The following is a 16,423-nucleotide window of genomic DNA, read 5'->3' as shown; positions in this document are numbered from 1 at the left end:
CAGTTCGTGAGTTCAGGCCCCATGTGGGGCTCTGAGCTCACAGCACAGAGCTTGTTTTGGATTCTGTGTCTCCCTCTCTCTCCCCGTCACCTGCTTGTGAGCTCTCTCTCTCTCTCAAAATGAATAAACTTAAAAAAAAAAAAAAAGGGTGAGAAACCAGTTTGGGTCTGGAGGATGAATTAAGCACCTCATTTGCCACCCAGCGTAAAGAACAGGGTGGGAGCCAAGAACAAGCTGGACCCACACGAGGTTACCGTCCAGCAGCTCTCCCCTGTAACCATCTTGCCTCTGTCTTCCAGGAATCTGTTCAATTTTCTCGAAGCAATGTACACCTAATTGGGTACAGCCTGGGTGCACATGTCGCAGGATTCGCTGGCAGTTACATCGGCGGAAAGCACAAGATCGGGAGAATTACAGGTAACGTGCCTGATAACTAACAACCACGGGGGCGGGAAGAGGGGGGCAGGGGGAGGGGCGGGGGTGGTCGTGTGCAGGACCCGCTTCTACAGCAGTCCTGTAATTACCAGGTCCCCAGCTTCCTTCACGCGGCGCCGGTGTTCACGGGAAGACTGGTTACAGGGCGTCAAACATGACCACTGTCACAGACTGCTGTTCCTCAAGCATTCAGAATAAATTACAGCCTCAACTTCTGGTGCCTCTCCTCCAACAGGTGCCTCTCGTAGTCATGCCAAATAGGACCTAAAAAAGTAGGCTTTCTATGCACTGTTCTACCAGCAAAGAGTTTTTCAACCTGTAGTTTAAAAAGCCCAATATGAGCAAGTTAAAAAAATCACAGGCTGAAATGTGCAGTAACATCGGCCACGTTTGTGCCTCAGTTTCCACGTTTGTGAAACATACGGGTCTTACTCTGGGACCTATTTGGACTGAGGCAGGGAGCTCTATACTCACTTGGGAACGGCCCCAGATACCCAGGAAGAATTGGGGTTGTGTGAGAAGGTCTTTCCCCCCAGGCATCATAGACACCAACCTCATCTCCCATGCTGCCCCGAAGTTCTGTTTTTGAAGAACACGTCTCACCAGATATTTCCCTAACCAAGTCCCCAAAGCCCCCAGATACCCACAGGATGAAACTCAGAAAGCCCAAACAAGGCCCCAGAGTTCTCCGACCTCCCCTCCAGCCGTTCCCTCCCTGTAGTCCCAGGCGTCCATGACACTAGGTCTTTCTCCACTTCACAAACATGCCATTGCCTCCTATGCTTCTGGGCCTTTGCATGTCCTTTTCTTTTTGCCTGGAACTTTTTACTACCACTTACCCACCCAGCCCTGGTCTAGCTACCAAACTCCTACTCATCCTTCAAGACCTAGCACGTCAAAGCAATAATACTTCACAGGCTAAAACAATTCAAAGGAAATTTGAGATGACTAGCGTTGTTGTGGCCTTTAATTTTATCAAGTCAGAACATTTTTGGCAGCTGACATCTATGATTCCCATTACTTCACCAAAGAAGAGGTTAAAAGATAATGGCAGACATTTAAAAGAGACAAATTTGTCATTGTGAGAACTCACTTCCTCACCCTTATTTTATTTATTTATTTTTTTATCTTGCTGGTGACTGGGGAGCCCTGCTTCACAGGCCACTGTTCATGGCCCCACCTCTGTGATTTAACCCTCCATAGGCTGGGGGTGAGCAGACCTTCCACAGAAGGCCAATGAGACCCATTGCCAAGCAACCAGGCCTCGAAGGCTAAGTCAGAACCGCAGGGAGGTGACCCCAGGCCCCAGCACCCTCTCCACTCTGGCTGGCGTCATGGGCCACATCAGGCATTATTAGCCAGGCTCACTCATGTCAGAGGCGGCAGGACAGCTAATCACTGCTGTCATCTCATACTCATAGCCATGAAGAACAGAATAAAATCACACCAAGACGTCTTTCATTTGTAACCATGGGTGAGAGCTGGAGACAGGCGCTCTCACCGCCTCCTATCAATTCCTTCACCCCCAACAGGGATGGAAGCTAGGGCTGATGTGGGACATCAAAGGGCCTTGCAGTGAAGGTGAAGGAAAAAAGACAGAGGAAAAACTCTGAGTGCATAAATACTCCCCAACCACAGTCAGCCAGGAGCTGCGCTCAGTCTCATGCACACACATCTGTCACTTGACCAGAGCTTTGAGCCGTCCTATTTGCTCATGACATTTTCACCGGGAAACAGTGATGTCCCAAGGCTGTTCTGGACATTCCAAGGAAATGACACTGGTGTAGGAGAAAAGCCAGCTCATTTAGGGAAATTGTTGACAACATACAGGCAAATAAACTCCTTCTTTGATGGGTAGGTTAGAACTACTTACAATAAGCACAGCGGGCTTTTTTTTGTATGCAAACAGATGCTCTTGAAAGTAGCTTGAGAGGTACTTAAAATTGATTCGCTTAAATAAATCAAGCATTCCCTCATAACCTTATTTCTACCACTGGATAGTTCCAGCAGACCTCTCTCCCCATTAGATAACGCACAGCCTGTGTCTAATTTTCGGCACCATGAATTACTGTGGTTTTACTGCGAAAGGTTATAGCAAGATTTTCTAGAGAAAGCTTATCCCCTAGGATTTTCTTCTTCCTGCTAGCTCATGAATGTATAATAACATCAAAAAACTAAAAAGGGCATTCTCCTTGTGTCCCCTTGCTTCCACCTAACCCTTACCGTTGCTTTCCTGTTAGGGCTGGATGCCGCAGGCCCTCTGTTTGAGGGATCTTCGCCCAGTGACCGTCTTTCACCAGATGATGCCAATTTTGTGGACGCCATTCACACCTTTACCCGGGAGCACATGGGCCTGAGCGTGGGCATCAAACAGCCCATAGCACACTATGACTTCTACCCCAATGGGGGCTACTTCCAACCTGGCTGCCACTTCCTACAGCTCTACAAACACATTAGCAAGCACGGCTTAAATGGTGAGAAGGAGGGCCAGGCCGAGAGCACTAGCCTGCATTGGCTTCTACCTCCCACACCTGTATGCCGCCCCCAGACCCAGTGAATCTCCAGCTCTGTGGGACTCTGGGAACCGTTGAGCAATGGTCAGTTCCCAGGGTATATGGTCACCAAACCCACTAGGAGAGAGGGCTTGTGGGAGTGGGTAAGGGCTGGTGTCCCCCCAGGAGGCCCTCCTCTTAACTGGCAGTGGTTACTGGAGGCTAAATTCCGACGGTGAGCTGGGGAGCCCCAAGAAGGAATCCCTGCCTCTTAGCCCCACCCAGTGTATGCAACAAAGTCTTTCCAGGGGTACTACCCCTTCTGAAGGTGGAGTCCTGATGCCTATGGTTATTTCTCCTTCTCTAGAAGCTTCCTCACCCCGGGGGACTTTCTCTATTCTGGGGCACATGAGGACGCACTTAATCGAGCATAGCTTCTTGATCCTTGGTCTGACTGGAGTGGCAGTACCTCTTCCACTCTCATGAGGTTTCATCTAGCTGGTCCCACAGGACCTTACTGGGATTCTTCGGATTCAAAGTTCAGCTCTAATTTGTCACTTCCTTTCCACTGGGGCAGGAACTGGATTGTGGCATGATCTGGGCTGTGATCCCACTTCTCTCTCAGATCTGAGACTGAACCAATAATATGCACATTGACAACATGCACAGGATTAACGAACAAAACTGTCAGCAAAACTCATACATTCCATAGGCATTCCAAATTTCTCATTATTATAAAATATCATCCTGATGAAAACATGCCAACTCACACTAAGCCAGCTGGAGACCTCCACCCCCGCATACCTTCTTCTCACCTCCATCATCCCAAACCAAGCTGAGAATATGCTCTCTTGTGATTATATCACCACCTTCACCTCTCCAGCATCAGAATGACCTTCACACTCAACATTATCTCATTTTGGCCAGCATCCCAGCCTTCCACCCGCCCACGCCTTACAGAACCTTCTGGGAACTCCCCCTCACCATTCCTTACATACCCCTCCCATTAGTGTCCCTCCAGTCATTCACGGGTCTTGTTCCATCACCAGCTGACCAACCAGCCCTCTTCCCAGATCTACTCCCTCCCAACGCTCAACACAGGCCTCTAGGATTAGTAACTAGTTGCCTAGTTAAGTAGTAGTTTTAAGTACCTCTCTGACCACTTAGTGCCATTTGCTCTCTTGTACTAACCTTCAAAGTGATGGAACCAAGTATGTTTATTTTGCTTGCCCAGTTTTGAGGTGGTTTTTCTCAGTTTTCTTCACCTTTAAGTTTAAAAGCGATCCCATTCTCTGGGCACCTGGGTGGCTCAGTTGGTTAAGCGACCGACTTCGGCTCGGGTCATGTTCTCGGGGTTTGTGGGTTCAAGCCCCGTGTCAGGCTCTTTGCTGACAGGTCAGAGCCTGGAGCCTACTTGAGATCCTGTGTCTGCCACTCCCCTGCTCATGCTCTGTGTCTCTCAATGATAAATAAATGTTAAAAAAAAATTTTTTTAAAGCGATCCCGTTCTGGGGTGGTTCTCCCGACACACCTGAACAGAAGGTAGTTTGGTAACTGCTTTAGCACCTCAACACCTCCTGGCTAGGTGAGCTTGAATGAGTTAGTGAATGCCTTTGAAGCTCCATTTTCTCATCTATAACAGCTGCCTCAAGGAGCGGTGGGGAAGATTCAGAAAGTGGATGAGTGAAAGCCCTCAGCATGGTACCTGCCTCATAGTAGGTGCACAACAAATGCAGCACTAGTCCAAGAATTAAGGTGTCCAATCTTGGCATTTAGCCTTCAATACCTTTAGGCAGAGTGACCTGTGCTGTACCTCCACATCAGGTACTTTACATACCTTATGGTGGTTCTTCAACATTCCTTAGGAATAATTTATTAAAGACTAGGTTAAGATTTGGAGAGTTAAAAACAAAAAAAGGTCAAAAATCTATGCTAGATAAACTTTCTAAACTTGCTGTTTTGGTTTAGGCCCATGCAAACCTGGTTGCTCGGATATATCCTTCTAGAGGCCAATCCCCTTGCTGGTTTTATAGGCCAGTTACCCAATGGAGGCAATGGCTGCTTTAGGGCAGAGAGTAGACATTGTGGGAGAGACCTCAGTTTTCACCAGACCATTAGCTGAGCCCCCAGAGTAACTTGGCAGTCATCTTCCTCGCTTTGTTAAGAGACATTCCACACAAGCCTGTTCCAGCTAATTCAACCCAAGGCATCAGCCCGTGCACATTTTTAACCATTTAAGACATAAACATATATTTTTTAAGGTTATTTATTTTGCGAGAAAGCGAGTGTGAGCAGGGGGAGTGGGGAGCAGGCAGGCAGAGAGAGAGAGGGAGAGAGAGAATCCCAAGTACGTTCCACACTGTTAGCAAGGAGCCTGACGCTGGGCTCAATCTCATGAACCGTGAGATCATGACCTGAGCCGAAACCAAGCATAGAATTCTTAACCGACTGAGCCACCCAGGCGCCCCAAGACATAAATATTTTTTTAATAAATTACACTACCCTGTTTTCTTAAATAATTCAGTATTTTCTTAGTGACTTAGGCTTCCTATTCAAACACCAGGGTGCCCTCAGGAGCCCCCTACCCCTGAGGTGCCTGGGGTGACAACTCTCCACCACGTGACTGGGAGGGGTCCACTCCTGTAGTTTTCAGTCGATGAGTGGGTCGGCCTCAGCAACCGCCCCCCTCCTTCCCAACATGCCACTGATCTGTGCTGAAAACAATCATCCTTTGGGTTGGGGGTACTTTGGATCAAGGGGTGATAACGTCCTTCCTGCCCTGTGTTGCAGCCATCACTCAGACCATAAAATGCTCCCACGAGCGCTCAGTACACCTCTTCATCGACTCCCTGCTGCACGCCAGCATGCAGAGCACGGCATACCAGTGCAGCGACATGGGCACCTTCAGCCAGGGCCTGTGCCTGAGCTGCAAGAAGGGCCACTGCAACACGCTGGGCTACCACGTCCGCCAGGAGTGGCAGGGCAAGAAGAGCAAGAAGCTCTTCCTCGCGACGCGGGCCCAGTCCCCCTTCAAAGGTGAGTGTGGGTGGCCCATGAGGCAGCCACTCATCGGAAGGGTCAGAAGTTCCCCCAAGTCTTTTCCTGTGGCTACTTCAGGCTCTGCTCTTTCAGTGCTTCTGAAACCAAAGATTCCAGACGGTGATGTGGACACGGCCTCTCTCTCGTGTGCACCTTGCTGCCAAGTGCTAGGAGGAGAAAACTTGATACTTTCTGGAACAATCCTTGGGTCAGCCTCTCTTCATCCATCCATGTTCATGGTGCCCCAGAACGTTAGATCCGGAAGGCCCTGAGCAGTTACTCTGACCACCCAGGTCTCACTGTGCAGGGACCTGGAGGTGTCTTCAAACCCCAACTAGAACCAAGTGCTCTCAGCTCTGCTCACAGCCTCCATGGGAAAAAAAAAAAAAAAAAAAAAAAAGAGCAAGGCTCCAGGCTATGTTTATAGCTTCTCGTTTCCTCTAAAGTTTGGATCAGCCGATCTTACAGGGCATTACTGCTCTACTGAGACCCTCCCAAGATGAAGTTTGGCTTCTTCCAACTTTCCCAATCAGATCCTTAACCTCAGGGCAGAAACCAAGCCCCGACCACTCTGGGTTGAACCAGAGGTCAGAGCCGTGGCCTCGTTTGGGGCTGGAGCCAGCAGAGAAATGCTCCAGTGAAGCCAGAGTCGTGTCCTCCATGAATGAACAAGCTGACATCTGTTGCTATTAACATTTCTGTCTAATCCTTTAAACAGCTCGTGAGTGATTTAGCATCTTACTGTTTCACTGCACATGCTCACCGGTGCCGGGAGGAGCTCGGCCCTGCACTGTTTGATTATTACTGTGCAGAATATTTGTAGCTGCAGAAGGTGAACATGCCATCACCACCACTTTGCATTTATGTGCACCGCGTTTTATACAAAACATCAGATGCAGCCATCAACTCTTTGTGGTCCCCACAGCAGCCAAGCAAGGTCGGCAGGGCCGGTTATGATCTCATTTTAAAGAGGAGGGAAGCACAGCTTGGGTGGAGTGACCCGCCCACGGCCATACAGCCTGGAAGGAGGCCAAGAGCCAGGTGCATCCGACCCCCAGCCTCTATTCCTTTTATTATCACACTACCAAGTTCAAGTTCCCAGGCGATTTATTTTTTAGGCACAGGATTCCTGTTTATCTGAACTTCTGCTCTCTAGCCAGATTTCCCTTCCGTGAAGCCCAGGAATGACAGAAATCCGCTGTGGGCAGCTGATAGCTTCTGAGAGCATTATAGTGAAGGTGGACCTTTCCTGCCTGAGGGGCCAGAGGGTCCCCTCTGCTGTCTGACCCTTTGGGGGTGGAGGAGGGAAAGGTACCACCCCGGATCAGGCGAGTGAACTTGGAAGGCCTCCTGCTTAAGGGAGCTTTCCCACCGCAGGCTGCCAATTGGACACTCATTTGGGTTAACCAGCTCCTCTCTTAAATGGCAAAGCTGCCTGGAGTGATTAAGCCCCTCCGATAATCACATTTCTCTGGATCTACTTTAAATTGTGGAATGTTAGCATTTCTAGAGACTGTTCTACCCTGCCATTTCATGGACACAGACACCCAGGCCCATATGGGGGAAATATTTGCCCAGGGACACAAAGTAAATTTCTGGTAGTCAGCATTTAGATCTGGACCTCCAAACAACTGGCTGAGTGATTTTTTTTACCTCAATAATCTGCCCCTGGTCTGTTCGTGTGGGTGAAGGAGGGAGGAGAGAAGAGGGGGAAGGCTTTGTTTTCTCCTTGACATCAGCTGAGAAGAAAGGAGGCCATTTTTCACCTTCCAGAGCTGAGGTGTGTGTCTGAAGTGAAGAGTTTGGTCTAGTCAGAGGACATCTATGGGGGTGCTTAGAACTGGGGGTGCCATGGGGGGGCAGGGGCAGGCAAGCACACAGAGAAGGAAGAGGGGAAAGGAAGACCAGTAGACACAGCCAGGCTGAGTTCCTTCCTTTTACCAAGGACCCACCTGCCCGACCACCACACACCACTGGTGTGAGCTCACAGGGCTCTCTTTCCTATGAAGGAGGACCAGAGAGTTGCATTAGGGCAGCACCACCCCACCCCAGCAGCTCCCAAAAGCCATGTGTTCATCCATTCATTCATTTTTCAAGTGTAAGTTGAGCCAGAGTAGGCAGAGTCCCTACTTCACAGGGCTCAGTGGAGACCAGCCACCTCCCACATGTCAATGCTCAGCACTATCCCAGGAAGATGGGCCATGAGTCACTTGGAGACAAAAATCAGGTGTCTTTATTGCCAACTGCTGATCTTGCTCCAGACACTTCTGATGTTCACAGGACCCACGAGGCCAGTGATACGGAGGCTATGAGGCAGGACTGTCTAAAACTGATCAGAACTCACGTTGGCCTCTAACCCAGACTCCTGTGACAAGCTGTAACCTGCACTACACCTTCCCTTCTTTGGGGCCTCCAAATCCTCCCTGGTTCTGCTTCAGTCCTTCCAGTGAGCAAAATCCTATTCTGTTCATTGGTGGGGAGCAGCATCCCTGGAGTCACACCAAGCTGTCCTAGGTATGGCCAGAAATTATCCCCAGTTGAGACTGCCTGGTCAGGAGCAGCTGCTCATGGGACACTGCGGTCCATATAATGCTGCATCATCCAGTATGGTAGCCGCTCACCATATGTGGCGATTTAAATTACTTAGAATTGAATACGATAAAAAATTAGATTCTCCAATCACACCGCCTTCCAAGTGCTCACATAAGTGGCAGCTAGATCAGAGACCACAAAAATGGATCACTTCCATCATCGCAGAAAGTTCTATCGATGGTACTGGCATGAGGCCTTTATTTTTTTTTTTTTAATTTTTTTTTTTAACGTTTATTTATTTTTGGGACAGAGAGAGACAGAGCATGAACGGGGGAGGGGCAGAGAGAGAGGGAGACACAGAATCGGAAACAGGCTCCAGGCTCTGAGCCATCAGCCCAGAGCCTGACGCGGGGCTCGAACTCCCGGGCCGCGAGATCGTGACCTGGCTGAAGTCGGAGGCTTAACCGACTGCACCACCCAGGCGCCCCGGCATAAGGCCTTTAATCTAGGTCCCCATAACTACACCTCTCTCCACCCATCATGGTCATGATCATCTCTGACTTGGGCCCCCAAACCTATTTCTCTGGCATTTGATGAATACTTATAGATTCTTAAAAAAAGAGACTTGCCCAACCCTGGTTACAGAGAACCCGTAATTCATATTTTTCAAGAACATCTAATTGTACGATATATTTTAGTGCAGGATCTGGCTGGGCAAGATAAACATCACCTCCTGATTGTGGCTTCACAAAGGGTGACTAACTTAACCCTCCCACCTCTGTCTCCCAAGATATTTCAACAAAACCATCAAAGGATGTGTTTCTTACAACTGCTGGCTTGCCAGAACCCAGTGCCCACTGGGAGAACACACAGCAGCGGAAGAGAATGGGGAGAGTGACGCAAAGCAGTTTATTGTCCACTTCCATTTTCAGTCTCGCAGGAAGAACCCTCACCAGTCCGGGAGCTTGTGTTTTGCTTTGTTTGTTTGTTCGTTTTTATTTGAAAGAGAGAAAAAAAAAAAGCACAGGAGCACACTCCAGCAGGGGAGAGACACGGTCGGGGGGAGGTGAACAGAGAGAGAGAGAAAGAGAGAGAGAGAGAAGAGAGAATCCCAAGCACAGAGCCCAATGTGGGGCTCAATTCCACAACCCTGGGATCATGACCTGAGTCAAAATCAAGAGTCAGATGTTCAACCAACTGAGCCACCCAGAGGCCCCTAGAAGCCTGGCTTCCAAGAGAGAAGAGAGGGGAACATATCCATCCTGAGGAAGTCCTGCTTAGCAAAGGCCACATCTAATTAATCTCCTGGGGTAGGACGAGGCCACTAGGAAGTGAGGAAGGCGGTGTTTAAGGGGGCCTATTCTGTCCAGGCTCCATGAAGGGTCTGTCGTACTCCTTTATCATTTAATCCTTGCGACAACCCCAACAGGGAGACAGGGAGACAGAGATTGAGACGGGTGGGGCTGGGAACGAATTATGGTGAATTTCCCAATAAATAAATTGAGATTCAGAGAGATTAAGGCTTCCCATAGTCACACAGTTTGTGAGTAGCAAATGCAGCGTGTGACCCCAGGTCGCACTGATTCCATGGCCCTTGCTCTTCCCCTTCACGTGGCCTCCTGAGCCTAGCACCAAGGCAGGTTCTTCCCCTCTCTCTCCCTCTCTCTCTCTCTCTCCCTCTCCCTCTCCCTCCCTCCCCCTTCTGCTCTCTCTATCCCTGTTCCTCTCCCTCTCTCCCTACACTCTGAGCCTCATCCCACCTATGCGAACTTCCTTGAGTACTCTTTCCTCCTGGCTGACCAGACAAACTCTGACTTTGGGTGGTGGGGTTGGCGGGGGGGGGGGGGGGGTCGGTTTGTCTTTGGCTTCTCTCGATGACTTCTTTGGAAGGTTTTTGCTGATTTCCACGGAGAGGTCTAGAAAAACTCATGGGTGAGTAGACACAGCACAGGCTTGAGATTGGGAATAAGGAATGTCCAGAATTTGGCTTTGTTGCCAACCTTATATGTGACCTTGACCTAGTGACAAAACCTATGCGGGCCTGTTTCTTCAGCCACAAAGTGATCGTATGTGGCTGAGCACGGGGGTGAACCACTAAAACTGGCACCTATGGGTGCAGCTTGGAACCGTGCCTGGTAAGGTCTGTGTATAGGAAGGGAGTAGGTGTCACTGGGTTAACACGTTCTACAAGTCGGGCGCTTTTATACCTGCCGGCTCATCACATCCTCACAACAACTCTGTGACAGTGCTCTACATGCCCATTTTACACATGAGGAAACCGAGCTTCAGAGAGGGTACGAGGGCTCATGGCCATGTGGCATAGGTGCGAGAGAGAGGATTCCAGCCCCTCAGTTGAGGGCTCGTATTACCCTCTCACGTGAAGCACTTAGGGCACAAACAGCAGGAAGCAGGGTGCCACTCCTTACCACACACACACTCCCTCATCTCCAACCCCAGCAGAAGAGGCAACTGCCCACAGAAAGGGGAAGTGTCCAGGCTCATGACAACAGGGTGTCAGGGAGGAAAATTTTTCCTCGACCCTTTTGAGGTTCTTTTGAAAAAATTTTTTTAATGTTTATTTATTTTTGAGAGAAAGAGCACGTGCGAAAGTGCGCTTAAGCAGGGGAGGGGTAGCGAGAGAGGGAGACAGAGTCTGAAGCAGGCTCCGGGCTCTGAGCTGTCGGTGCAGAGCCTTATGCAGGGCTCGAACACACAAAACGTGAGATCGTGACCTGAGCCAAAGTCAGACGCTTACCGACTGAGCCACCCAGGTGCCTCAACACTTTTTAGGTTCTTTTGGCTGGTCTCTTAATTAAGTTCACATCAAACAGATTTGCAGGAGAAGACCGTAATTTTATATGTACGAGAACCTCACATAGACACGAGAGATTTAAAGAAGTCAAACATCTGAGGCCTCTTATAAGGAGAAGGGAGCAGGCTAAGGGGCTTCAAAGAAAAGGAAATTAATTTCCAGGAAGATGGGAAGATGTTTGGGAAACAAATGCTTGTCACACCAAGCAGAGGTAATGGGACACAGAGAGGAATCAACCAACAGGCCCGTCTGAGCTCTGGCTTACCACACCTCACCCGGACTCTGCACCTCTCTGCTGTGGGAGCTCTCTTCCTGCACCAGCTCCCCTCTCCAAATTCTTTGGGGCAAATAAGGGGGAAGCAAGAAGCTCTTCCCGAGTCTTTTGGGCCTTGATTGTCTTCGGCTCAAAATCACCCACGTGCCAAAGTAGCACATTTGGGAGAGGCTCATTCGGGAGTGCTTCGGGGGTATCACACGTGTGGTGCGGTACTATTAAGCCCAAATGTGGGCACCAACATAAGCACATAGCTGCAAGAGACACATGGTCACAAAACCACGTGTGCCTGGCTGTCCTCCAGCCTGCTCTGAGCACGGCTGCCCCTGCCCAGCACCCTCCTCGGGCCTCGGTCCCACCATCTGAAGCTGCCCCTCTCGCCTCAGAGGCCGTTCGTGTCTAAGGACAAGCCCTTGGTGCTGGAAGACAACACAAGAGATCCCATCCCTCCGATCTTCATGAAAGAAAATCGATACACTGAAAGAAAAGACCTCTTTGATGTGTGCAAAGAGAGTCGTAATATGTCCCAGAGCCAATATCTAATGATCCGCAATCATTTTTTTTTTTCCGTGAGACAAAAAAGAAAAAAAAGAAGAAACAAACTATTCTCTTTCTGTAAATTCCACAATCCAATGCCGACAGCAGCTGGCTTATGCAAAGAAACCTAAGTTTTTTGTTTTTTTTTTTTAACGTTTATTTATTTTTGAGACAGAGAGAGACAGAGCATGAAAGGGGGAGGGTCAGAGAGAGCGGGAGACACAGGATCGGAAACAGGCTCCAGGCTCTGAGCCGTCAGCCCAGAGCCCGACGCGGGGCTCGAACTCACAGCCCGCGAGATCATGACCTGAGCCAAAGTCGGCCGCTTGACCGACTGAGCCACCCAGGCGCCCCTTAAGTTGTTTTTTAAGTGGCACCAGTGGGGCTCACGTGAGATCAGAATCCAGGGTGCTTGGGGTATTTGAATCTCAGAATGACTCTCTATAGGCGGAGAATCTCCAGAGGCCTCACACGTCTGCTCTAGATGGCATTTGCCCGATCTCATTCAGGGTTAATGGACTGTTTCATCCTCTTTATCTTTAAGACCTGAAATAATTTCTTCTGCCTGAACTGAGGAATGCATTGGGCTGGCCCCTTTGCAGTCACAAGATCAAAAGCATTTCTCCTAAATCATTTTTTAAAATCCTTATTAAACATGTCAGAAGGGAAAGTGAGCAAAATTACTCACCCTTTTTTCCTTAATCTTTGTAACAGCATCATTGTCCCGGAGTTGCAGGGAGAAGGGATGATAGGCAAATTGTCTTTTTTTTTTTTTTTCTTGTAAAGGAAAACACAAAAATCCAAAATAAGAACATCTAATTAGTTCTCAGTAGGAAAGGCTCTTTCATATTTACAAAAATTATGTCATTTCAAGATTTCACCAAAAAAGTGACTTTTCTAGTGCAGGTAATTCAGGACTCTGTGCTGTCAACCTGCTGAGTTCTGCAGCTGGGCTCTTGCAGACACAAGGGTGCCCTCGTCCACTCACCCCTGTGCCCCTCCACAGCCCATACATCTTTCAGGAGCTCTTGGGAAGCCGGTGGACTCAGGCCACTACTGCACCTTTGGGGTTCTGACTTCCTGCACAGGCCCCACCCCAGGGAGACAATGAGGGAGGACCGGAGATTCTCATTCAAAGGATGCTAAAGGGGTCCTGGCAGGCCGACCCCTGGATTTTACACCTTTCCCCAGAACCGTGGAACCACAGCATTTCAGATGTAGGATTCAATCTCCTCCTACTCACAGTTTAAGAACAAAGGAAGACAAAAACCCATCTCCAGTGCAGGGACTTGAAACATTTATCCCCACTCAGGGGCTAGGCATTCAGGGGACAGGCAGGAGGAATCTGCAGCAGTGATAGCCCAGGAGGGATGTCAGTGGGTGAGGCCCAGCAGGCACTTGTCTTGATGGCTTCATTCCAGGCAGGTTTTGACAGCAGCTTTGCTTCAGGGGCTGAGTGTTTGCCATTTGCCGTCAAAGGGCAGATGCAGCTTCCAGAACCAGAACCCCAGGAGACAGTGGGAAGGGGATTTTAGAATGAGACAGACACCTGAGTTCAAATTCTGCTCCACTTGTAACACTCTGGGTGGCCTTGGACATGTGTCCAAATCTCTGCTTCCTTGTCTGTAATCCACCAGAATAACTGACACCCTACCTCTCTAGGTTTCAGGAGAAAACAGGACTCCGCCAGCCGAGGTCAGCTCCAGGGAGTGGGCAGGACTCCTTACAGAGGGCGGGTGGTATTACAGAAACCACACAGCAGCTACTTGTGGGGCACAGTTACTTCGTGGTCCGGCTCCAAAGCAGGCGGGAGCAGAGGGAAAAACACCCTGGCCTTTCTCTGCTCTGCCCTCATCACCTGCTCATGCCTCCCAACCAGAAACCATCTGGCAAGGGAACCCGGGAGATGTAGGCCATGGGGCGGGCAGAGAGTGGATGGGGATAGCAGGGGTAGGTGGAGAAGATGGAACCTGACCAGCATGTTATCCTTATTTAGTCTTGTTATGAGGACCAAAAATGATGTATGTAAACGCTTAGTATGTAGCCTGATGTATAGCAGGGTCTCAGCAAATGAACATTATATCTCATTATGCCAATTCACAGTTAGGGTCTTTCAGGCAGCAGACGTCCTGCCTTATTTTCACACAAAGAGCCCCCCAATACCCCTTAGACACCTGGTGCATGCTGAGACTCGTGGAGATAGAAGCCTTACTATGACACCAAGCCTGCCCTCAGGGAGAGAAGACATGGACATTGACGCCCATGAGACAGGAAAACAGGAGGTGACCAGGGTCACAAATGTGACTCGGCTTCCCAGCTGCAAGGTCCTCTAAGTCCGGGCCATGGCTTCTGGTTCTCTTGTTTTCCATTCTACTCTGTTTAAAAGCTTTTTCTTCTTCCAATAAAATTCTAATTAGAATCCCTGCATATTGTAGAAAACACAAAACTTGCAGAAAAGCGTAAAGAAGAATAAAAATTACCCCTCTTTCCTCTCCAAAGACAAGCACTGTTATATTTTTATGAATCTCCCTCCTGTGTGCTCTGTTTTATAAAGTTGGTCTCATGTTAGATATGCAGTTTTGTATCCTGGTTGTTGTTTGGGGTTGTTTTTGTTTTCGTTTTCCACTTCTTTTATAAGGATTGAAATTGCTCCAAAAATGTCTTTTAATGACTCCATAAGAGTAAATCACATGGTTGGGAACATGAACCCAGAATCAGCAGACTCACCTCTAATTGCAGCTTCACCAGCCCTTAGCTGCGTGACAATGGACAAGTTACTTGACTTCCCCCACCGTCAGCTTCTGCGTGTGTTAACCACTGCGGAGGGAGGATAGAGTGGGCGTCTCACAAAGTCATCGTTAATGAGAAATGAGATAATTACGTGAACCAATTAGCTCTGTGTCTGAGACATGGTAAACAGCTGAATGGTAGTTATCATAATGGTCATTATTAGTCCATAGTCTCTCCTCTGTTGGTGAGTATCCAAGGTGCTTCTGATTTATTTTTAGTGAAGTAATCCTGCTATGACACTCTCTAACTTAAATCTCTTTCCATACTTCAACTTTTTCCTTAGGGTATATAAAGTATGGTCCCAGGTACAAACACTTAAAAGTTCAAGTCCTGGAGCCGGGTGGTCAGGGCTTACATCTGGCTGTGTGATACTGGAAAGGTCACGTAACCTCTCTGTGCTTCAGTTGCCTCTTCTCTAAAAGGAGGTGATGATAGTGTCAGCTGTTGTGAGGGTTACATGAGATAAGAGATGCAAAGTGCCTGGCACAGGTAAACAAAATACATATTAGCCAGTGTTGTTACCGTGCATACTCCCAATTGTACTCCTTTATCCCTTATCCCCAACGGCTTTTAGCACTGGGCTGAGCACCAGTAGACTTCAATTAATACACATTAAATTGGATTAAAATTGGTTGGTAGGAGGGTTCCTTGAGTACTCGGGAAGATGCCCCGCCTCCTCGTTGGGAGGTTAACCCTCAGGCCAGCCCTCCTGCCCCGTCCTGTCCTCATCCAGCCCCACCCACACCTACAGCCTGTGTCTTTGGAAGGACCTTTCCTTTTGCCTCTGTTCAACTTACAACACTGTCTGCCCGTTACAGGCTTCTCTTGACAGACCCCAAATAGCATAAGGCCTCGGAGGCTTCTGAGATGATAGGCCAGAGTCCCTATTTCCATCACTGCGACCTAAGGTTGAAGAACCCTTTCTGAAACCTGGGCCCAGAGCCTTTCTCCTATTTCTCACCCACAGCCTCCTAGTCCTGAGAGCATCAAACTACTTTATCCCATGCTTAAGGATCTGAGCTTAAGGACCTGAGCACCTATGATGCACGCGGCACTGTCCAAGAGGCCAGATGATGCCCAAGCTGGCTCCTACCTAAAGCAGAAAACTTCATGGCCTAAAAATCAACTGTTAGTGTTTGGTTCTTGCTGAAAACATAAAAATACATGAATAAACTTTGGTGCTTCAGAGCAAACCCTAGAGATAACCCCAGGAACATAAGCCAATCCACCGTAAGACCAAATGAGAAGGTTGATTTATGTCAAAGGGGTGGGTGGGGTAAATAACCCAGAATCCCAGCAATACAGGCAAACCAGGACACCGCAGCTGGGGTGTTGGCAAACACACCATGAGCTGCCGCCAGGTTTGCACATAGCTACCAACCTCCAGTAGAAATGCATCATTTGGCAGGTAGTAGGTTGATTCACAAAGAGGGTGAATTTCCACACACTGGATGTATGGGATGGATGAACAAGGGGCTAGTGCCACGATCTATGCTTTCCGGTGGGAATTCT

The 16,423-nt window shown here is 48.9% G+C and overlaps 1 protein-coding gene across 1 annotated transcript in view; it reads left to right on the top strand.

Annotated features, from left to right (window-relative positions):
* Positions 1–16,423, top strand: part of LIPC (lipase C, hepatic type) — a 159,987-nt gene that overhangs the window by 134,838 nt on the left and 8,726 nt on the right. The window contains exons 5-7 of the mRNA XM_043555323.1: positions 300–417; positions 2,676–2,909; positions 5,718–5,963. Coding sequence (XP_043411258.1) covers positions 300–417; positions 2,676–2,909; positions 5,718–5,963 — 598 coding nt within the window. The remainder of the gene's footprint in view (positions 1–299; positions 418–2,675; positions 2,910–5,717; positions 5,964–16,423) is intronic.

The sequence above is a fragment of the Prionailurus bengalensis genome, chromosome B3 (assembly GCF_016509475.1).
Source record: "Prionailurus bengalensis isolate Pbe53 chromosome B3, Fcat_Pben_1.1_paternal_pri, whole genome shotgun sequence".
Taxonomy (NCBI): domain Eukaryota; kingdom Metazoa; phylum Chordata; class Mammalia; order Carnivora; family Felidae; genus Prionailurus; species Prionailurus bengalensis.
Note: the sequence above shows the minus strand (reverse complement) of the source record. Positions and strands in the feature narration are given on the sequence as shown.